The 24,314-nt window shown below is 31.6% G+C and overlaps 4 protein-coding genes across 6 annotated transcripts in view; 1 reads left to right on the forward strand and 3 right to left on the reverse strand.

Moving 5' to 3' along the window:
- Positions 1-3,952, forward strand: part of LOC123691094 (CAD protein) — a 24,366-nt gene extending 20,414 nt beyond the window's left edge. For all 3 annotated transcript variants that reach the window (XM_045635326.1, XM_045635325.1, XM_045635324.1), the window contains 5 exons: positions 13-117; positions 217-465; positions 1,251-3,011; positions 3,224-3,607; positions 3,696-3,952. In XM_045635326.1, coding sequence (XP_045491282.1) covers positions 13-117; positions 217-465; positions 1,251-3,011; positions 3,224-3,607; positions 3,696-3,902 — 2,706 coding nt within the window. In that variant the 3' untranslated portion in view covers positions 3,903-3,952. The remainder of the gene's footprint in view (positions 1-12; positions 118-216; positions 466-1,250; positions 3,012-3,223; positions 3,608-3,695) is intronic.
- LOC123691095 lies at positions 3,952-9,420 on the reverse strand. Its single transcript, XM_045635327.1, has 4 exons — positions 8,909-9,420; positions 7,309-7,598; positions 5,432-7,227; positions 3,952-5,315 (listed from the first exon to the last, which is right to left on the reverse strand). The coding sequence occupies exons 1-4, from the start codon at positions 9,235-9,237 to the stop codon at positions 4,833-4,835; spliced, it is 2,898 nt and encodes a 965-aa protein (XP_045491283.1). The 5' UTR covers positions 9,238-9,420; the 3' UTR covers positions 3,952-4,832.
- Positions 9,421-11,094: 1,674 nt separating this feature from the next.
- Positions 11,095-17,227, reverse strand: LOC123691308. Its single transcript, XM_045635637.1, has 4 exons — positions 17,016-17,227; positions 13,113-13,190; positions 12,631-12,784; positions 11,095-11,292 (listed from the first exon to the last, which is right to left on the reverse strand). Exons 2-4 carry the CDS (start codon positions 13,144-13,146, stop codon positions 11,136-11,138), a joined length of 345 nt encoding a protein of 114 aa, XP_045491593.1. The 5' UTR covers positions 13,147-13,190; positions 17,016-17,227; the 3' UTR covers positions 11,095-11,135.
- A 2,160-nt stretch (positions 17,228-19,387) lies between these two features.
- Positions 19,388-24,313, reverse strand: LOC123691361 (protein singles bar). Its single transcript, XM_045635702.1, has 4 exons — positions 23,226-24,313; positions 22,341-22,523; positions 20,279-20,419; positions 19,388-19,642 (listed from the first exon to the last, which is right to left on the reverse strand). Exons 1-4 carry the CDS (start codon positions 23,364-23,366, stop codon positions 19,565-19,567), a joined length of 543 nt encoding a protein of 180 aa, XP_045491658.1. The 5' UTR covers positions 23,367-24,313; the 3' UTR covers positions 19,388-19,564.
- Between the last annotated feature and the right edge of the window lies 1 nt (position 24,314).

The raw sequence follows: 24,314 nt of genomic DNA on the forward strand, positions 1-24,314 counted from the left end.
TTTATTTTTCAGCACAAAATGGAGCTGTTACCAAGTGTACGAATTTTACACAAGATGGGATACAAACTATATGCCAGTATGGGTACTGGAGATTTTTATACTGAACATGGCATAGACGTAATTATTTTCCATACATATTATATACCTAAATTGCATTTTACTAGCTACTGTAAATATTAATCTACTCAAAATATTTAACAAATTTGTTTATTTCAGGTCGAAAGCGTACAATGGACATTTGAACACATAGGAGATCTAGACGATGCTAGGTCGGATGGAGAACTTATGCATTTAGCAGACTTTATGGCCAGACGTGAATTGGATCTTGTGATTAATTTGCCGATGAGAGGAGGAGCTCGTCGAGTTTCCTCATTTTCAACACATGGATATAGAACAAGACGACTGGCTGTAGATTACGCTGTACCCTTAGTAACAGACGTCAAATGCGCTAAGCTCTTAGTACAGGTAATAATCACGGTATTTATTTTAACACCGATATGACGTACAATATGAATTATGTACGAGCTGTGCCGAGGGGTTTCACCCGCGTAGCTCCGCTCCTGTTAGTCTTAGCGTGATGATATATAGCCTATAGCCTTCCTTGATAAAAGGGCTATCAAACACCGAAAGAATTTTTCAAATCGGACCAGTAGTTCCCGAGATTAGCGCGTTCAAACAAACAAACAAACTCTTCAGCTTTATAATATTAGTATAGATGATATACTTAATTCATAATATTACATAATATACTTAGTTAGATAAATAGAATACATGTATGATATATTTTTTTATTTTTATTTTATTTAACTTACGGTCAAAATAATGTATATCTAATAATAATAGTAACTAATGTTTTAAGTATAATATTGCTTTTCTGCCCACGGCTTCGCTCGCATTAGAATTGTATATATCTAATACATTTTCGCTCCATCTAAACAGAGATATAAAAATGGTTATTTTTGTAGTAATTAAAATTATCCTACTAATATTATAAATGCGAAAGTTTGTGAGGATATTGTGTATGTGTGTGTTTGTTACTCTTTCACGCAAATACTACTGAACCGATTACAATGAAATTTAGCACACATATACCTAGAGGGTAACTTGGATTAACACATAGGATAGGTTTTATCCCGGAAATCCCATGGGAACGGGAACTATGCGAATTTTTCTTTGAAAACGCGGGCGAAGCCGCGGGCGGTTAGCTAGTATTTATATAATTACATAAAAATGTTTTTTTTTTATTTCAGGCCATGTTACGCTGTGGCGGGGCGCCACCTATGAAAACACATACTGATTGCATGACATCAAGAAACATTATAAAATTACCAGGCTTCATAGATGTTCACGTTCATGTTAGAGAGCCTGGTGCTACCTATAAAGAAGACTTCGACTCGTGTACAGCTTCTGCCCTTGCTGGTGGAATCACTATGATCTGTGCTATGCCTAATACGAACCCCCCTGTAATTGATCGTGGATCATACGAACTGGTGTCAGCACTATCACGTGTGAGTGCTCGTTGTGATTATGCATTATTTATGGGTGCATCTACAAGTAACTCTGATACTGCAGCTGAATTAGCACCTCAAGCAGCTGCTTTAAAAATGTATCTTAATGAGACATTTACCACACTTAAACTTGATGATATGACAATTTGGCAAAAACATTTACAAAATTGGCCTAAAAAGTTTCCAATTTGTGCGCATGCAGAACGTGAAAAGACGGGTGCAATTATCCTCATGGCGTCTCTGCTAGACAGACCAATTCATATCTGTCACGTGGCTAGAAAAGAAGAAATTTTAATAATCAAAGCCGCTAAAGAACGGGGTCTTAAAGTTACTTGTGAAGTATGTCCTCATCATCTGTTCCTTAGTACCAATGATATAGAAAGGATTGGTAAAGGTCGTGCTGAAGTTAGACCAGTACTTTGTAGTCCAGAAGATCAACAAGAGCTTTGGAATAATATGGATATTATTGATATTTTTGCTACTGATCATGCGCCGCATTCAGTCGAAGAGAAAAACTCAGAAAAACCACCACCTGGTTACCCTGGTCTGGAAACAATTTTACCCTTATTGCTAAATGCCGTTCATCAAGGACGCCTTACTATGGAAGATTTAATAAATAAATTCCACAGAAACCCACGTAAAATATTTAATCTCCCTGAACAACCCAATACTTACGTAGAGATTGATATGGACTACGAATGGACCATTCCTGATGCTATGGATTTCACAAAATCAAAATGGACACCATTTGCAGGAATGCATGTATGTGGAGCCGTTCACCGTGTCACTTTACGAGGAGAAATTGCATATGTAGAAGGCAAAATTTTAGTTCCACCAGGTTTTGGTCAAAATGTTCGTGAATGGCCTACTCCGAAAAAGCAAACATTCCCGGTTTACGCTATCGAAAAGGTAGAACAGGAAACGAGCCGACCTAACTCGGCACTCGAATTCCACAGTACTCTTGATATAAGTAAATATAGTGATTACGATTTGGATCAAGTAGAACAAGGTAAAACTGAAAATAAATTAAACGTTCACTTTAATGAAGCACCAGGATTTAGAAGTATGTCTCCATTACCTACTGCAATTCCTCCAACAAGACAAAGATGTGATAGTTCTTCTTACCCACCTCAAGTTTCCGCTCCACAGCGACAACGTAATGAATTATTCGGTAAAAGTATACTTACTGTTGACTCTTTCAGCAAAGAAACTATGAATGACATTTTCAATTTGGCTCAATTCATGAAAACAAGTGTGAGTAAAGGTCGTTTCCTAGATGACTTATTACGAGGAAAAGTCATGGCTTCTATATTTTATGAAGTGAGCACAAGAACGAGTTGCAGTTTTGCGGCGGCTATGCAAAGATTAGGAGGTTCCGTTATACATACAGACGCAACAAACTCTTCTGCTAAAAAAGGAGAGACATTAGAAGATAGTGTTGCTGTTATGGCAAGTTACTCAGATGTCGTGGTGCTTCGGCACCCAGAACCAGGTGCAGTCGCAGTAAGTATTAAACGATAATTTTTTTGCTTACTTAATTAGGAAATAAATTTTTAAATTATAAATTAATTATAAAGAATATCATGGGAGAATTAAAAGACTATAAAACTAAATCTCGAAAATATCTTATCAATAATGCTGCCCCGTATCAGTTAACTTTAAATTAAAGTAGGTAATTTACCTAATATTTTATACAACATTTTAACTGATTGCAGCGCGCGTCAAGGCATTGCCGAAAACCTTTGATAAACGCAGGTGATGGCATTGGTGAGCACCCTACACAAGCGTTATTAGACATCTTTACTATAAGGGAAGAAATCGGTACAGTAAATGGATTAACGATAACAATGGTTGGTGATTTAAAGAATGGCCGGACAGTCCATTCTCTCGCCCGTTTATTGACCCTTTATCAAGTACAACTTCAATACGTGAGCCCGCCTGGCCTCGGTATGCCCAAACACATAATGGATTTTGTCTCTGAAAAAGGTATATCTCAAAGGGTTTTCGATAAGCTGGAAGATGTCTTGGGCGATACACATGTTTTATACATGACAAGAATTCAACGAGAAAGATTTGATAGTCAAGAAGAGTATGAAAAGGTAATTTGTTTCTTCTAGTTTTATAACATTAATTTATATTTAATTTTAATAAAGAATTATAAACTATGTAATTGATACCACTTTTTAGATACGTGGCCTGCTGGTGGTAACTCCTCAACTTATGACGCGTGCTAAACGCCGTATGATCGTGATGCATCCTTTACCACGAGTCGATGAGATATCAGCAGAATTTGACACAGACCCAAGAGCTGCCTATTTCAGACAAGCTGAATACGGCATGTATGTGCGCATGGCTTTACTAGCTATGGTATCCAGTGCAAATCCACTTATTTAATATCTTTTATTATGTTATACTTGAACAAAAAAGAAATAAAAACTATACATTAAAAACTAGGGCTTTTATTGAATAATCCTACAATATGAAAGTGAAATATCAAAAAAGCAACTAAATATGTTTTTCTTGTTCTCTTTTTATGAAGGCAATAGAGATATTTATAATACGACGATATACATTTTTTTTCGATATAATAACTATATTATAATAAAAATTTTCAACTCTATAATTATTATAACTCTTAAGTTCTAAATTTTGGTAACTAGATAAAGTATTTATGATCTAAATGAGTCACAGAAAAATAAAATACTGTTAAGAATAACATAATAATTGACTCATTATTAACTTCTATAAACCTACCTTTGAACGCGCATTGAATTTGATCGATTGGAATTTGGTTGTTACATGAAACTTTATTTTTGGATTTCTTTCTGGTACCTAAACTAAAAATATGACTTTATAGTAACTTTAATAAAATACTTTCACACAGTATTAGATAGGTATTGAATGGCAAATAAACCATTATGTAGTAGGTATGTAGAAGTACAATTCAATATAAAATCAGGAGAGATTCATCTTATACATTTCACATCAACATGCATCAATAAAATAATTCATAATCAGAAAAGGAAAACTTATTGTTTTTTTTTAAACAAAAAGCTCTCTTTTTTAAATGTTCAATTTAAATAATTTAAATAGGTATTTAGCCATATCTGATACAACAACAATATAATAAGTTTAGAAATTAATTTTCGAACATTCCTAAATCAATTCGTACAACGTACATTATAATATATTATAAAAAAATATTCTTACAATACATGAGTATATCTACACCTTTTTTAAACATTTTATAGCTGTAACAAAATTTCGATTTGTTTTATTCAATTTTCTTAATTGAGATCTATAAATCGCTTCTGTGCCCATCTACTATAATTTTGATTCCTCTAATCCTTCGATTTCTACAAAAGATTTTACGTCTTGGTTAGCTGAACTATCTACATGAATGTCTACAAAAGTAAATGGTGCTATACCTGAATTATATGTCGGAGAATCTTGATTAATTATATGCTCATATTTTGGTCGATGCTTGCGCATAACATTAGAATGCACGGATCGTTCATGATTCCTTTTTTCTCGAACTGACACCTTATAGCCAACTTGGTTAGCTAATTTTCTCTGACAATCTGCTAATTTATCCCGGATGACGTGAATATATTCATTGGCAGTCGCTTCACCTGCTGGTTCTCCGCGCAATAGAATGCAAAGACGTCTTGCTTGTTCCAAGTAAATAACTGCTTGCCGAATAGCATCAAACTTTTCACTAGAGCGAGCCATTGCAATGAAGTGAGGAATGAAAAATTCAAACACTAAACGCCTTCGCTCGGTTTCCATTTTGGTCGGCAAAATTATCTAAAAAGAAACAATTATAGAATCATCAAATAAAATTATCATAATCAATATCCATTATCAAATCACAAAAATCACGCATAAAAATACCTAACACACTAATTACTTTAAGTACTTACAGTTTTATTTATCTCTGTGTGAACATTTTCCTTTCCTGAAACTTTTCCAGATTTCTTATTCACCAAATTTGCTCTTCTTCTTTCTTTTATTTGCCGTTGCCTTTCTTTTTTCCATTGATAATGTTTGTCATGAATTTTAGCTTTATCCCAAATATTTTGAATATTTTCATCCTCGCTATCAGATGAATAGCTCGAAGGGTTCATGTTTAAGGGTAGCTGCGGATTTATAATACGCAATGGATTCTTACATGTTAAAATATGATAAAGTCTCTGGCAATCAAATGCTGGATAGAAATCTTTCTTGATGTATTTAATTTTATTTAATGCGTATAGCAAGTGCATGACTGGGGCTTCTAAAATATCAGCCAGTTTTCGTTGCACTTTTAAGAGTAACGGTTTTGGTACACTCTTAAATTCATTACAGTTCTCAATGAAATAATTTGGCAACCTTGAACGTCCAAAATGAGTATAAAAACTACGCAGGAACAATCGAAGAGTTTCTCCAAGTCTATCTTCTGGCCATTTTGCATAGTTATCTTCACATTGCCAAAATAGGTGATTTTTTATGTGACTTGCATCAACACCTATCTTTGATGTTTCATTTTCCATAAAAGCTTTGTGTAAAGTTAACATGAATAGATAACACCTCATATGAGAATGGGCTAAACAGCTTTCTAAGTACCTTTCTGCTGCAGGAAATATTACTCGCCATTGTAATTTCTGGTCCGGATTTAAACCACGCTTTGGGCGAAATCCTACGGGAACTAATAAACAGCCGAACCCGAGAGCTTTACTAACCATATATTTAGTAGGCCACTGATAACTAAAATTGGTTCTAGGGTTTTGTATTATCTTTCTTTCTCGTATTATCCACTGATTAGCTGCATTGGGCCAAGCAGCCAAGAGAGCCGGATAAATTTCATAGCACGTTTTTAAACCGTTTCTTAAACTACTGCAGTACACACTTGCACCTTGTGTTAAAGCATTATTAATAGAATCTTGGGGAAACCCTAGACCAGAACCCAAACTAATAATAAAATTATCCACGAAGTTATTCATGAAGGCTACCGAATTGAGGTAGTGGTGCGTTTCATATAGATTCCTATTTAATGATATCTTTGAAGCGGTTTCAACTTCCTCTTCCTCGTCATCATCACTCCAATCAAACGTTTTCTCATTAATTGTTAACCAACATTCATCGGGTAAAACGCCCGTGGATGCTGAATCTTTCGACCGTAAACTCAGTTCTACTTTTTTCGGTGTCGTTAAATCGGTAATTGTCGAATAGCCATAATCTGATTCCGTTTCACTCGATTCAGTTTGTCGACTTGAGTTAGATCGATAACCAGAAGTTTCGGTATCGTCGAAGATTTGTAGATTTTCGAAAGCAGCGATATGATTTTCAGTATTACTTTTACTATCGTTGGCGTTTTTTAGAATAGATTTTCTTGCTTTAGATTCCTGTATTGTAAGATTAATACTTTTATTCACTTCTGATTGCTGTTGTTCTAAATTTGTAGACGTGAGAAGACTTTTTCTGCTTATTTTATTATTCAAATCTTCATCAGAAAACGGACTTCCGTTTGCAATATCTAATTCAGTATTAAGTCTCACTTGCATTTTTTCCTTTAACTCACGAACTTTTCTCGGATAAGGCATAGTATCTGAAGCATTGGACTCTTTTTCTGAATCGGTATATATACTATCATCGGAAGGTATATTTTTAGTGTTTATTGAATCAGCTTCTTTAGAAAGACTACTTTCTAATACTTCCAACTTCTTTAACTTTACATAACCTGAAAAGAATGTATATATTTATAAGGAGCTGTCGCAATCTACATATAAATCATAATATAAATTAATGTTTTTATCAATACCTGGTTCCTTGGAATCTTCGATACCTAGTTTGTAGAATGGTGCATCAAGAACAGCACAATAATCAGATGTGTCGCCGGGTTCACTAGCCTCTACGTTATCATAAATAATGTATAGCCGAGGTGGCGCCAGTGGCTCTAAATGATCTCGATTTTTTGTATAGCAAACATAATCTTGCACACATTCTTGGAGTCTATCCCCGAAGAAAACATGTTTATGTCGTCGCACCATGGCTTCATCCATAATGTGCTGTCTTTCACTTATTGGGTTGCTTTTTATAGCTTGGACTTCTCTAAAATGTAATAAATTTGATAAGTTGTTAATGTATTTCATGTTTTTTTTATAATTTAACAGTTCATTTAAACCACGGAAATAATACAATAACTATAAACTACTATTAAAGGTACAACTAATACCTTGTGTTTATATTTGCATGATACCTACGATAATTGTATATAGAATATAGACACATATAAATAAAACCTTATCCATGTTGCTCTATCTATTAAAAATCCTTTCATATCTGTACAGCAAAGAATCTTTCTTTCTATTTACATATTAGTAATTTAATACATAGATCCTTTAAATGCAAATCTACTATGCGGATGTAGGAATTGTATCTATATAATTAATCAATGCATGAAATCAACGGTAATTTCTTATTATCTTCTGGACATAAGCCAAACTCATAGCTGATAGCATGGATTATTTGTTGTTAACTGAAGAATGTATCAACTATCAAACGTTTTTTATTTGATGCAAATAATTTCTCTAATTCAGTGGATAGAGTTATCTAAGCTTTCAAGATCTTTGTAATTAATCTAAAAATCAGCAAATGAATTTTGCAATAAAAATGCAACATGACGCATAGGTGTGACGTATGTAAATTAGATTGAAACAAACAGATATGTTTCAATCGAAACGTGATTTATTATAAAAAGAAATCACCGCTAATGATATATATACGATAATGATATCATCATAAGTATGTTCTTGAAACTTTATCGCTACTTAAACCTTTATTTCATATCCGTTAATATGGAACGTTATCTGTCGGAATATTAAAGTTCTAACAATTTATACTATATATTTTATAGTTTAATAGATATCTTGAGTACTCTTGAGGTCGGGCCCTTTTAAATCTATTACCATCGTAAAAATAATAATTTACCTTTTATCTGTGATAAGGTACTTAGGTATATCTTAGTTGAAATCGCGCTAATTCATGAAAGCAAATCTCGGCTAAATCTAAGAATCTCACTAGGTTTAAAAGTTTATTACGTTCCAAAATTGATTTGATAAAAAATAAATCAGAACTTCGAAGTTCGAAGCACATAATCCCCGATTATGATTATGAAAAATACCTACCTAATTATTTTATAGATTGGCATTGGAGATTATCAATATTTATTAGTCTTCTAAGCATAATATGTTGTATGTTGTCAATATAACTAGACTAGAAAATATTATCCACCAAATATGTATTTAGCCAAAAACCCAAAAATAACAATTAATTAGGTACTTTCTGTTTATAATAGCGTGTAGCTTTTTTAATATCTACGACGTGATTTTTTCAGCAGTCTAATTTACATAGAAACATACCTCTCATAATTTTCCAAAAATTGAACAGACAAAAGGATATTATTCAATAAAAAGGCATCTGAGTCGTGATTTAATTGGTATCGCATGCGATCCAACGCCTCTTCATCATAAGACCTTACGTGTGAAGAAGCTGGTAATGGTGAATTCCCGAGCGTAGGGCCATTCAGCGCTGCTGTTGGACTCACAGGTGGGTCCTTCACAGCCGTTCGCTTGTTCACTGGATTAGCATTCCTTTTCTTCTTCTCTTCGTTTCTCTGTTCCTTCCAACGAGCGCGCTCGAAGAACTTATCCGGTTCTTTCTGAACTTTCTTTGACTTAGAATTCCCCATTATATTCTAATAATAATTCAACAACACATGATTTCGCACTTGAACAAACAATACAAAAAGTCCCTGAAAAAACACGATTACTTCGTGTGTTCCTTAGCAAAACCAAACAGAACTGATAAGCGTATTTGCTTATTCAATTCTTAGTTGAAATCTTATCGGTAATTGATTATTAATATATTGATTTCCACTGATACAGTGAATGTAATTGCAAATACTGTAGATACAACTGTTTGTTACACACTGAAAATGGGAACATTACGAACTCATGTAATTATGTGTTTACAATCCAGTGCTCCTTCTTCCGTGAGTGGTTTTGTTACGTCTGGTACCAGTTTAATTTGCATTATTTGGCTAGATCTATATGCCGTGACTTTTTGCTTTTGCAGTTTTGGTGCAATGGTGTATTTTTATTTGGCTATCCACATTGCTGAGCTTTTGCTTTTTCAGCATAGCAATGTTTCGCAAAAACTCCAATACAAGTACCTGGTCAATGCATACTAGATAATAATACGTATACCTACGTATATATTTATATCTAACCCTACCTTACGTGAATTTGTTTAGTAGTTAAAGAGGTCTCTAAGTAAACGTGAATATATCACGCACATGAAAGTATACGAAAATTCACAAATCCCAGAAATTGTAGAGCTTATCTAAAAAAATGAAGACAAACAACATTCCGTTAAAATACAATAATATTCTATTTTGCCGTCCACTCTAGTATGATAATGAAATACGTAACTCGTTTTTGCATGTGGAATACAAGTGGAATACTATTAATTTTTTATGTACCTACATGAAATTTTTAATTTTTTTTGTTGTAGTAAATAGGTAGGTAGGTACGATTAATAGGTATCTATTACGTCATAATATAGACTTACTTCAGCACACCACGTAGCTTGTCTGCGTCTCTTTTAACAAACTAGCATAAATGCAATAAATAATTAAGTTTAAACGGAATACCTTGATAAAATTCAACAAAAAGAAATATATTCACCTAATTAATACCATAAAAATATATCTAACCAAGTTAAACATTCCTAAAAATAATCGTCGATGTAGACTTGATTCCGAAAATACATACCTACAATTTCAATAATGAGTTAAAATTCCATTTATTTAAAAAGATCAACAGTGGTTCCATAACAATAAGTTTTATAATTTTTATCTATTAATTATAATTAAAGGTGAAAATTTATTACTTTTATTTGCAAGATCCTATAAGCATAATTTACCTGCTAATAAAATAAAAATAAATAAATTGGTGTAGAGAATTGAAAAAGAATAAAAATAAATAAAACAATTATTTATAATATTTATTTTAGAAAAACGTAAATTTCTTTACAAGTATGTGCACAATATAAATTTAACCTAGGTTTGGTTTTTCTGATTTGGTCTATAAATCACGTAGTGATCATATAAAACCAGAATATGTCAATATTATTAATTTAATAATAATTTAAATTGTCTGTAATTGGAGTCACTACGATGATTTAAGGTATAAAATATATAACTGAAATTTTACGATGTTAGTAGATACCTAATATTATCTATGTATTCATACATTTTAACGACTCATAGTTGAGAATAAAATATCTACATTCTACCTAATCCTAAAACATAGCAATATCTTATTTACAATACTAATAATTTTTACATTTTACATTATTCGAGTCCAAAAAAAAATTAAAAGATAATATGATAGCTACAATATTCTTAGTTTATAAAAAAACGGCAAATCTATTCATTTTAAACCTTTATAAAACGATTTCAAAAGTATACCTAAGTACATACTTTTGAAAAGGTAAATATAATTTCATCTATTTATAAAAATATGGGAGATTATCATTTAAAAAAAAAAACATTCAATCACAGAAAATAAAAAATAAAAAAATATTTTAGGGAATTTGCCGAAGCATCTCCGCTGGCGCAGGACTGACTCCTGATTCCTCCATATTATCAGCTATACTGAGAACGTCAGTCAGAGGTTGGATCTTTGCTTTTTTATGCTTCTTGATTCGCTTCATTTGTTCTATTTGCCGATCTAACATCCTTCTGTGAAAAAAAAATAAAATTAGTTGCGAGGCATTTTTCTTTTGTTTTTTAATGACAATAAATTCAATATATTCCTTCTTTCCCATACTTATATATCTACTAATATATTAATTAATAATTAATTAAATGTTATAGTGAGGTTTTAGAAGAACAAAATACAAAATAGGAATAACATTCAACTAGACTAGAAAAAGAAGTAAAAAAAAAACTTCGAGCTTATAATTTTTATCAGTCTCAGACTCTCAGTCTGTATTTAAACAAAATGCAAATACTTAATTGAAGTGAATTTCTAAAACTTGTAACCAAACCGACTAAAATCATTACCATTGGCGAAATACAAACGTTACGTGTATAACTAATTACAAGGATTGATTAGCCTACTTCCAACTCTCGAGTTGCGACATATTTGTGTACCTACTAACCTCCACTATATACGGTAAAAGTGACTTGAAATCAAATATGTTTTTAAGAAAAACCGTAATGTTGCCATATGAGTTTATGTAACTGAGATTGAGCTAAATTATACCTATTTCAAACATAATACACAAAAAAGCACTCGTAGATAGCTTTTTAGTTAGCTTTTTTTAGCACCGCGCTCGGATAAATATTATGCGCAAGAGGTTTTTCCATCCTAGGTACGTAATATACAAACAAATTTATAAAAAAACTTTCAAACATGTTTATATTTTCCAAGGACCTACTTTGAATTACTAAGCTCCAAGAGAGGAATATGTCACAAATAGGTACATTCAATTTTAATATGCCAATTTTATTATTTAAACATTTCATAACAAATCGGATATGGCAGTTATACCTTACTGGTTATTGTTTATTATTCATTTCGTATAATCAAATGAATCAAACCCTACACTTTTTTCATACTGCGCTTTCAAAATTTTCATCCGAGATAGTAATTACTAAAATGAGAATCGGAGATGTTTTTTTTAGAAAATCACAATCACCTATAATTGTTAAATTATTAAACACTTGAAAGTTATTTAACATATTTGCACAGTTTTTTTTTATAAATTGTTTGTTGTTTGTAACTTGCAGAATAGCTCAGAAATTTTTGATAATTAATGTTGTCAAAAAAACTTTGCTGGATAGAATAGGCTACATTTTTTCTCTATATTGCAATTGTTATGTACGTTATGTACGTACGATAGGTATCGGGTACGTTTCTACGAAAAGCGTAATAATATTATCTTAACATAATAGCGATATTATATATGTATTAATTAGGTATATTTATATTATTGGCTAATTTACGTTTTATCACTATTCGTCGAAGAAAGAAAATACCCTAAAAGACTTATGATAAGATTGGTATATGCTTACTTTTGCCTGCAATCGATTAAGACTCCCAAAACAAATACAATAACGATAGCTATGACTATGACTATCGTTACCCCCAATATAGTAGCCAAGGTTAACGTTGGCACGTCTTCCGCGATTATTGAGATGCTTGGGTCTGCTGTCGACTCAGATAATTCTGAAAAAAAAAATTATTAATCTACTTGCTTTTTGTAAAATATTATGCTATTAAGTCGAAACAGAGTTCGCGTAATGGGTTTACCCCAAATACGGATGAACATGTCATAGACCTCTGTCGAAATCAATTAGATTTATTTTAGTTTGGAGTGTAGTAGAAAAAATAATATTTTAACATAATCTCGGCATCAATTGCTCAAACAATTTACAAAGTACTGAATTATAATAAATATCTATCTATGATACTGTAAATAAAATAACAAACAATCCGCGTATAAATTGTATCGGTGGTTGGATCTTGGAACAGTAGTGATATTTTTATTTCTTACCTACGCCCCATTTATCAGCGTTTGACTCTTCCATGGCTCTCTTTTTGTTTTTTACTATGTCTTAAATCCTTTGAAATCCTGAAAAAGAAACATTTTTGTGAATGGTGTTAAACAAAACATGTATTTAAATATTCCTATTATTCCTTAGTTGCTGTTGGTTATAACTGTGGATACAACATTAACAACGTCATACATTACGTAAATTGATTTATATTATTTTTTAAACGAATTTATTACTTCAATTTTATTTTGCTCCTATAGCTCCTATACCATATCGATTTCAGAAAGATTTCAGAGTTGCCCCCTTGCCCTTAGTAACATTATGTTACCTTTACTTCAATATCAATCCATTGGTAGTTGACGTACACTTTTAATTCCTGTCGATTCTGGGTTTTTGGTTCATATATTTTTGGAAACGTCCTTTTACAAAAATTATAAAATACTAGCTTACCGCCCGCGGCTTCGCCAGCTTTCTCTAAAACGATTTGAGATTTAAACTATCCTATCTCTCAAGTTGGATCGAACTGCACATGGTGTGCGAATTTTATTATAATCGGTTAAGTGGTTTAGTAGTCCATTGAAGACAAACATTGTGACACGAGATTTATATATATTAAGAGATTATATATATTAAGATATATTGTCCCGAAACATTTTCTTCTTAAAAATGACTCGGAAAACAGATAAAGCCAAAAAACTGCTTTACTGCCTTGACTGGATTCTTAAAAATCTATTTTACAATATTTTACCGACCAATTCATTGATTATTTAATAACACTTGAGACCACAGAGAAATTGCCGCAATTACATAATGCGGAAGAGGAAGAATATCTAAAATAAATGCAAACCAATCTTCTAGATTATCTCCTCATCTTATCATTGCACCGACGCATTAGCGTAATAATTTTATGTTATCTACTTACTTCACTATCTGAGTTTGTACAAAAGAGCATTATTTTACAAATTACTTTAAATAAGTATTATTTGAATAAAAAAGAAAACAATTCCATAAAATCAGATACGATAACATAACGAAGTCCATTAAGATTTTTTAGATAAAATTCTTTGATTTATTTTATATTTTTATCGCTGGTCGCTACTTCAACAGACTACGCCTGTCGGTAACAGTAGCAATAAAATAAATAATAATATTAGGTTAATGATTTCTTTAGATAGGAATAGAAGGAATTAATTTTATTTTTTTATTAATTTATCTTACACTAGACCCAAACATCCTATTCTTTTTCTATACATTTTTCTTTTTAGGAAGAGTTATTCAGAATAAAGTTGCTCGCACTAAGTAATTACATAGTTATTTTTACAACTCTGTACGTAGAACTGGAATAAGATCAAACATATAATGGATCATACATTATTTAGAATGCGAGTTTTCATAAAAATATCGTTTTGAGTGTTATCAAATTCCTGGATTCCATATTTCTTGCGATTAGAGCTAATGAAGACTAAGTATGACTCAATGGTATGACTATGATTTCTTATGGTGTCATGTGACGTGTCGTACTTTTCCAATATTTGCAAATCCTTTTTCGAATAATTTCTCCGAAACAATAAAATACTAGATTGATAATCATATCTTTACTTTACAGTCAGGCGTCAGTACAGTACCTAATATACGTGCAAATATGCGTTTTGTATACCCATATTGATACACAATCTTTATCTACGGAATATTCTATTTTTATGAGAATTCAATAGTAAGGGATATTAGAATGTCAGTACAATAAAATGTTTTTTCAATAATTCGTTTAAAAATAGCTGAATAATGTTTAGATAATGTCTAGGGCTAGACCAAGGGAAGTACCGACCTCTATAGATAAATCGTCATTAAAAGGGATTAAGAAAATTGATAACTCAGAAACTCTTATAATATTCAAGTTCTACGTTCAAATATTTATCAAATTATAGTAACTGCACTATTTATTTAGTAATTAAGTTCTCTGTAAAAATATTTGAATATTTGCGATCGGTAACATAATGAAAGAAGAGACAAGACCCCTGTAAAAAAGAAAGTTATATTTTTGTAGTGGAGAAATATTTTGAATGGCTTTATCTTGAATATGTAAATATATAAATAATAAATTCTTGAATATGTAAATCTTATATATAAAATTCTCGTGTCACAATGTTAGTCTGCATACTCCTCCGAAACAGATGGACCGATTCTCATGAAATTTTCTGTGCATATCGGGTAAGTCTGAGAATCGGCCAACATCTATTTTTCATATGTACCACGGGCGAAGCCGGGGCGGACCGCTAGTGTACCTATATATTTTTATTTTGCGACCGGATCTTTGCTGTTTCTTGTCCATCGTTAAATACTTTTTATCCATTCTCTTTTATTGATAAGCTTAATAGTTTAATTATTGAAGGTTAACTCCGGGAAATTTGTTTGACCCATTGAAGTTTTCTGATGGCTTGTATTTGAACGATTTACTTAATCTTATAATCTGCTGTTTCGTATTGAATAATTATTTTTCTCTTGGACTTAGAAGAGCCTATACATTATCGAGATTTATCACGGTACAAGCAGCAGGAGATTAGGAGCGGAGTACCTATCTCTGAAATGTTGCAAAATGGGGAAACAATTTTTATTTAAAGAGCAGACGAATTAGCGTGGAGCAGCTAGTGGAAGCTACTAATAACATACAACTAAACATTTTTAAAAGCTTAAATCAAAACATTAAACTCCAACTCCGTATCAATAAATCTCCTTATCTTAATTCTTTAAAACTGTATTATATTGGGATTATACCAATAACATATTAAACCCGCTTATGCGATATAATAACAATAATTAATTATCTACTGCAGGATCGTAATAAACTATACCTAATAAGTATATTAAATATTTCTATTTCCACGTAACATTAACTGCATTTAATTATGTAGGCACCTATACCCACAATATGAGGTACTAACACCGATGTTATTTGATGTGTGTAACGTTTTATTATGAACTACTTAGCTGCTTATCCCGCCTCCGCCCGGTTAGTCATCTATTTTGTCAAATTTTTAACGTATTAATTATTATCCTAATTCAATCGAAGAAAAATCCAATGAACCCATTAATATCCCTTCAGCCGTTAACACGGTATTCATTTTTTTATAGATTTACATTTTTATTCAAGAATCAAGACGCAGATCGGCTTATGATCATCCAATATTCCCATATTCTTTCTTATATAAGAAAATTAAAGTCATTCCATGAATGTGCAATATGCGATGGAAAAATATTGCCATTCATCCAGTTTATTCAGCAATGTGTGTTCCGCCTTGGTTCCGCCAATACATGCGCGTCTGCCGTGTTGTAGAATCGAACTAACGAAAACTCGTAGGTACCTAGTTTGTTTTTTTGTCCACCTTTAACGACAAAAACAAAACCAAGTTTTCTTCCTGCAAAGTGTGCTTATCGTGTTTGCTGTTTCATTGTAGATATTTAAAAGTAGTAAAGAAATTATAAATCTCCTTTGAGACCTCCAATTCTCTTAAGTGATAATATCACCTCTTGTATCTTGGCAACCTTTGTTCAAGGTAGATCTACCTCACAAGGTATACTTTACAGGTAACTCATATAAATAACTCAGTACTGAATACATTTAATAATGATGTTAGGATATGTACAAGATCAATAAATTAAGTATAATGATTATCTTGTGATTAAAAAAGAAAAAGTAGGCCAAACTAAAAGTATATATTATGTATTTGGCACAAGGGAAACTATCAAATGTAGGTATCCTTCTTGTGTTACCTTAAATATCTTTATAATTATCTATACAAATATACAATGTACACATATTCAATGTCACAAGAATGCGGGAAAATCGATTCGACACAAGTCTCAGGTACAATATTCAAGTAACTGCTAAATTTCCTCGAACTTACGTGTATAAACGGTTGTTTTTCCACTCTAGATATGTATTCTTTTCGTAAACAAGTATTGCTGGCACTTATTTTAACACAATTATCACACCAAACAGGTAACGTTTTATATCCTAGATTTTTGAACCAAACTGCCACATATTTGCGCCGTTCGTAGGCGCATGCGCAGCGCTCCAAGGCGCGTCTCTCACTGTTGGGTTGTATCCGACAAGATCACAGCATTACGAAACGAAGCCTTTCGTTTATTTAGTTGAATCAAATGTGAAATCAATAACAGTTGTTGCGTTTATAAAATAAGTTAATGTTTTAATTGATGTCAAGTATTGATGAACAAACAATGTAACTGTAAACTGACTGCGCATTAACAAGGCTAAAGCCCCATGAGTCATGTAGAAAAGTACAATGTTTAGATATCTATGAACCGCCCCTCTCTGCTAATCGTCACAGATAACACGTCAAGCTATTGTTTGTGTGTACATTGTAAAATATACATTAAGAAGGGTGGTTAGCTAGTAATAAAGCTAGCTAATATGACTGGGCAACCTTTTTTTTACATTTTTTAAAGATTCGTTAACTAGCTAGGTATACCTACATAGTTATATTTTTGAGAAGAAAATTCAAAATGTCAACCATACCTACCACTTAGTTTACTGTTTCACACATAGAGGTTTCACAAGTCACAACTGTGATCTCTCGTTACATGTGTTGTTATTTAAAAAGGATTTTATCTTTATTAGCTATATGATATCAATAATTTAATATCTTGACAACTATAATAATTCAATATATTTTTTATATCGACAATAAATAGCGTGAAGAATCCAAATCGTAGTCTATGTGGTTAAAATCTTAATGATCAACTATATTATAATTTTATAAAATTTGGAGAGAAACCAAAAACCGCAATTAACCTAGGTGAATTCATAATATGTATATCAAAAACTATTAATAAGCCATTATCTTCAGTTATCTAGGAGCTCGAATGAGTTAAATTGACTTGTGTTTGCATTCAAAATTTAAAACAACCATGCCCTGTGTTTCAACTTCATAAACACACTGTAAAAACACTACAATAATTGACACGTTATATTGACTTGACTTATATTGACGTTTTGGTTTAAAGTCCAAAAATCGACCTCAGTTCATGATTTTTTTCCAAAAAACCTGATTGTAAAATAAACAAATTAAAACAACCATGCCCTTTATCATATTCGAAACTTTAATATACATTTTTTTTAGATATGTACATTAAGAATCTAAGAAGAAAAACGGTTATAACTAGAGTTAATTTTCGGTATTAAAAGGGAACCCTACCCGATTCAGGCCTTAACGTACAAACACATTGTCAACAATCATTAAACAAGACTGAAATATTAATCGTTTTGTAAGGAATTTACCATCTGTACCTACCTATGTAGTGCGTATGTACTATGTACTACATATACCTACATATATCATATTATAGTACCTATGAGATAATGAATAACCTGTAACTTCCGAGAACAAATGTTTAATGTTCTGAATACTCACAACGTATTAATTACACATTAAGATAATATAAAGCCTGTTTTGTGTATATCTTATTTATCTGTTGACGTTGACAACATTTTTTTTTAAGAAACTTATTTATTTAATAGGAACTCGAGCATAGTCACAGAATATACTATGATATTAATAAGATAAAGGTTCAGATCCTTGTCAATAAAATCCTATCTATATTGTCAGTGAAGAAAAACTTAGATTTTTCCTTATTGGTTCAAGTAAAGATTGCGTTGTTGGTATGGCTCACATAAACACGAAAAACGTAATCATCTTTACATCCAAACGTACTTGTTTAATTATTCAAGCCTAAATACCTACCTTTTTTAACACGTTATAGGTAGGTTATAAGATTATTAAGTTGTAAACTGCAGCTCACAAGTGTCAACCTATTAACTCGTGCCAGGTACCGACCGGACGCTTATCACATTGATACCTCAACATTCCGTCTAGAATGTCTGTTTTCTTCGAACCGGAAATTATAACGCTAAAAATCTTGGTGAGGTCGTATGGTAAGATTCCACTGGATTTTAAACAAGTAATCGTTTACAAAATTGTACATAATAATTTAATTTAATGAAATAGCTAAGAATACAGTTAAATTATTTTTAAATTTAATATGGATAAAGTTTTAAATAAAATACAGAGATAGAAATAATTACACAATTTTATTTAATAGACAATTACAATTTTACATTCAGTTTACAACGAAACTTTTACTTTCGTCCATAAAAAGTTTCGTCCATAATATTATAATAATACATTACTTACATATAACAATATATTACGTATTTATATCTATACAATATAACACATTATTTTAACTATGTATAATATATTCCATGTATAACTAAATAGAATTTAATAATTTCAGAATTATTAAAATAAAGCTGTAATTTTCAATGTAGAGCTGTAAAAAAACGTTTAATTACAAATCAAAAGTATATAAAAGTTACAGAAAATTAAATGCAATGGAATGAAGTATTAATAATTGTAATGATAAGGAATAACAATCATCGAATTCCTTTATAGTACTTATATGATATATATGCGTCCACTCCGTGTACTATCCCGACCACCACGCCAATATACTGTAAAGAAAAAATATATTTATCTAAATTACTTATTATACGACTTGAGAGTCTGTGTAATAAACTCATAACTTAACGATATAAATTATAAAAACTCTGTTGCTGTCAATTATTTTCTATTTGTTCCCATTTCCTTTTGTAACACGTTAATTATTTTTTGACATTAAAGTATTTAGCTCACAAAAATAAAATTTCCTTTGATCATTATTTTTACTAATCACAATGACTTAACTGGTTTTAGACTACAAAGCGACATTTCTTGGAAAAAACTATTATGATAAAAATAAATCGGATGCTTCAGGTAGCGATAAGAAGGTGCGTATTATTTATTAATTATTATATGCCTAAAATATTATAGATTTAGAATGAAATGTTTATGTTTCATTGGTTTGGTTTGCAGAGGAAGAGCTCTTGTTTCAGCCACCCCTGGCCCTGGGTTTAACCGTTAAAAAAGTTCTCAATCTAGCAGTTTTTTAATGAAATCCTAAAAAAACCTCTTAATAATTGCACTCTAGCCATTCCCTTAGCCCATTTTGTAGAGTCAGCAAAAATCATTTCAATCCATCTCTAACACCACCATCTTTATATTATGTACTATCTATAGATTACGAAAAATGCGATTTCACTAGTACTTACATACACTGCAGTCATAGCTGGGTATGCAGCATACATATTGACAAGCGCATACCGAGGGTATAGATATAAGTTAACAGCCACGCCCATGTAAGAGGATGCCGACAAGTACATGAAACATGCCACCGCGTTGAATACACATTCCTGAAACATAAGAACGTATACATACAATGTTAAAAATAGTAGGTATACTGATGTAGATGAAAATATCTATTGATAATTGTAAAATTATAATGGATAGATGCCAGGGAGGAGCATTGCAGCAAGGGTGGCCGTCGGTCAAGAAGTCAAAATTGTGCCCCATGCGGGCAATAGGTTTTATAATTAATAATATACTTAAAGTTATGAAGCACGTATTATTATATCATATTCATAGTTAAAATAATAAAGCTGACTGTTCTAATTTGTCATTACTTTAATTAGTTACTATTGTTATTCTGAACATTCTGCAACAGTCACTAGTTATAATATCTACATATTTTGTCAATTTAAAAAAATTATTAAGCTATTGCATAGCTTCTATCGCGGGCCTTGAGCGCGGGGACCGAATCCAGAAATTCCGTAACGAAAAACCTCACGCTCCCCACTCCGACGGCGCTCGGAGGTGTGGCTTGAATGCATGCTATGCAATGCAATAGCTTTACCGCGGCAGTCCCCGAGTGCCACACGTATTTTTTTTTTTAATTTTGCTTCTTTGTAGTAGTAATTTTCACAAGAAATTGCTACAAGCTACCTTGTATTGTAAAAAATAAACCTGCCGCATTACAATGACCTTGTTCTTTTATTTCGTTATCAGCTTTTTATTACTCACTCGATTTTTACAAGAAGGTACCTATAATATAATTTTGTTGATTAGAAAAGCATTTTAACTTTGAGTGGTTTTTTTATTAACTCTACCAAACTTGTCTAAAAATATACTTTTCCTATGTGTATCTTAGATCTCTTTGTATTATAGTTATTAATTAATTATTATCGTTTTGTCTAATCAATTAATCAATTAATGCGGAAAAGCAACTTAGAATGTTTTACATCGCCTCTAGGCCTCTTTTATGTCAAAAGAGCTCTATATCGAGTTCGATAGAGCTAGGCGCTAGCTTTTTTATTGAGTCTCGCCTCTCCTTCTGCAGATAAATAAATATTCTATGCCTTAATTTAGTGTTCCTATGATCGAAAATAGTTTATATTACATTTCATCCCTTCGCTATAAAAAATATTAATTAAGACATAAAAATGCCCAAGACAGGCAACTGCCTCGTCTATAAAATAACTTGATTCCATATGTTACCGTTTTATCATAACATAGTAGCATCCGTAATTAGCAAACAATTTCAACAATACCGGCTTACGCTATTAAGGTTATATACTTATTATGCACTTCATTTCCTTAGATTGCATCGATGAAATCGCGATAAAGAAGCAATCGCTTTTTAATACATTACGCAAATAAATCTATCAGAAACTACAAAGTACCTATACTTATACATATAAATATAATTTGAAGTGTTGAGCTGTAAGTAGGTATATACTTTACTCAATTGGATTGTATAATACAACTATGAATTGAATGAAAAGTATTATGATTACGAAATCTGTGTCTCTTGTTTTTGATTACTAAGTATGTAGGTAGCTATTACGTGTCTATGCAATTCAAGACTAGTAATGCTGTCTTGATAGCTTTTATAACAACTAAAAACGTTATATTTAAATAGTTTTTTTTTATTAATCAATTGTATTTTTTTTCTTATATTAAATCTACCTACATAAGAATAAGGATTTAGGGCCACAAAATAAATTCTATTTATATACCTACCATAGGCATTTTTCCCCACACAAACTTTCTAACACGTGATACGTTCCAGTGACCTACCATAACTATGTCTATTTCTGTAGAGTTTATTTCTGTCGTTTCAATCAATTAGGACACCTTTTTTATAACGGGATCATGTAGCCGATGTTATAACCCTTCCTTCTCTTAAAATTCATAAAAACATAGCCACGAAATTAAGCTACACGAATTATAGGCAAATTAAAATCAATCAATTATTTTAAAAACATGAATACTCACAAAAATGGATTGTCGTATCAAATGTTGTGAGTTGGATGACAGAACATAACAAGCGATAAGTATGGAAGTAGTGAGGAGGCACGCTGACGCTGTAGTAAGGAACCCGTGGAAAGCTGATCCCATGCTGCTGGCTTCGGACATACCGTACTTTACAAGGAGGCTTTGACAGAGCGAGCCAAGCAACTGTTAAAATGAAACATAAAAACTAACGTAAATTATTATTAAAAAAGTCAAATAACAGAAATCTGTGTACCTAACTAATCGAACCGAAGATAATATTTAAGTAAATAATATAGTCTGATATAAATTTGAACTTGATAATTTATAATATTATAAATATAATAAATATTATCTGTACTCTAGTTCTTAAGCGGTTACTTTTAAAAGAACCTTGTATATTCTTATTAGGGGTGATACATTACTCCATAATTTTTTCAATGAATTTTCGGTATTAAAGTTACACAGAAACCGGGAAAACATGAGACAATAATTATACATCTAACATATATGTACAATAGATATAAGCGACGTATGTGAACAATAGCTACACAGTTTTCAAAATATAAACAATTCTGATAGAGTCGTATTTACATTTCTCTCTCCTTTCGACTAATAGTAATAACGCTTTAGAACACAAAAACACAATTTTGCTAATATAAAACACCAATCATAGATTAGCAATCCGATTTTAAAAGCGACAAATTATCTCAATTAGACTATTGTACTATATAATAATTTGTATTTCCTACGTAGTACCTATATATAGTGAATATAGTACTATCTCAATCAAAGCAATAGAAACCTAGGTAGGTAGGTGTTATATTTACAAAATATCAATAAGTTATGAATGTTTTGATAATTTTGTTAAAATAATTTATTACTTACAGCTTCTGCCAATTTAATTAAACCATGTTGTGTCGTCATATAGCCAAGATTGAGGCATTCGCAACATCGACAACAGCAGCACTTAATCCCTCGACCTCCACTGTTAGGCGCAACACGTACTATAGTTGGACCTCGGGTCATTTTTACCACAATTCAATATTATTCATCTGATTTCACGACCAACGATCCAGGGATTCAACGCAAACTAATTGAACCAGACAGGAAATTTAGGACAGTTGAAGCATTTCACCATTTACACTCAAGCGTTAGTCAGAAAAATATTTATAGACGTTTTTAGCACGCCAATATAATAAAAGTTCAATGAACTAGTTCCCTTACCCAAATATTTCTACAATAGCGTTCTGTTTACGCTGATTATAAAATAATTATATAGTAGGGAATATCAAAAAAAAACAACACTTCACACGTCTCGACAATCTCTACATTTGATTTGAATGTGTCGCGTGTGTAGAAATCCTTTTACAGAAATAGATTACCGCACGCGCGCTTCCAGGAGGGTGTCCCTGCTATTTAAAACCAAGTGTTTATTATTTACCCAATTTCTGAACGCTATAGTACTAACAAAGAGTGGCTTCGGGATAAATGGTAAGTGTAATAAAATGCATATTTGTATAAAATTACAAATTTTATTACAACAAGATTCGACATTCCAAAAAGTATTCTAATTTTAATAGTTACACATTAAAACATATAAGTAATTAATAATTATTTAACACTAACACTGGATCATTATTATGAAAAATATTTAAACAATGCTTAATAAATTACATAAATTATTACAACACTTTTTCATTGTGCTACTTGCTAACAGACAAAAGATTACATTCATACAATAAATTAAGTACATTTATCTTGACTTAACTCGCAAAAGGCACATAATATTTCGAAAATAGCAAAATTACAAAAAAGTTATAAAAGTAAAAAAAATACTCGTATTAGTCTAGTTTTTTATTTCTTGCTCTTGATCATCGTATTCTAATAAATTATATTCAGGCAAAAGTCTTCCTGCGTTGAGACTTGAGTACCTGGTTCGGCGTTAAATTAAATCAGTATTTCGCTTTACAAGGT

Source organism: Colias croceus, chromosome 4 (assembly GCF_905220415.1).
Source record: "Colias croceus chromosome 4, ilColCroc2.1".
Classification (NCBI taxonomy): domain Eukaryota; kingdom Metazoa; phylum Arthropoda; class Insecta; order Lepidoptera; family Pieridae; genus Colias; species Colias croceus.

Bases quoted from the DNA above. Each gene is read 5' to 3' on its own strand.
- LOC123691361 (XM_045635702.1), bottom strand. From the start codon at position 23,366: ATGACCCGAGGTCCAACTATAGTACGTGTTGCGCCTAACAGTGGAGGT. The intron at 22,524-23,225 runs GTAAGTAATAAA...TCATTTTAACAG, and splicing joins TAATTAAATTGGCAGAAGCT to TTGCTTGGCTCGCTCTGTCA. The intron at 19,643-20,278 runs GTAAGTACTAGT...TTTTCTTTACAG, and splicing joins CAGCTATGACTGCAGTGTAT to TATATTGGCGTGGTGGTCGG.
- LOC123691095 (XM_045635327.1), bottom strand. From the start codon at position 9,237: ATGGGGAATTCTAAGTCAAAGAAAGTTCAGAAAGAACCGGATAAGTTC. The intron at 7,599-8,908 runs GTATGTTTCTAT...ATTACATTTTAG, and splicing joins TTTTTGGAAAATTATGAGAG to AGAAGTCCAAGCTATAAAAA. The intron at 7,228-7,308 runs GTATTGATAAAA...CATTCTTTTCAG, and splicing joins CGAAGATTCCAAGGAACCAG to GTTATGTAAAGTTAAAGAAG.
- LOC123691308 (XM_045635637.1), bottom strand. From the start codon at position 13,146: ATGGAAGAGTCAAACGCTGATAAATGGGGCGTAG. The intron at 12,785-13,112 runs GTAAGAAATAAA...TTTTTTTTTCAG, and splicing joins CGCTGATAAATGGGGCGTAG to AATTATCTGAGTCGACAGCA. The intron at 11,293-12,630 runs GTAAGCATATAC...TTTTTTTCACAG, and splicing joins TTAATCGATTGCAGGCAAAA to AAGGATGTTAGATCGGCAAA.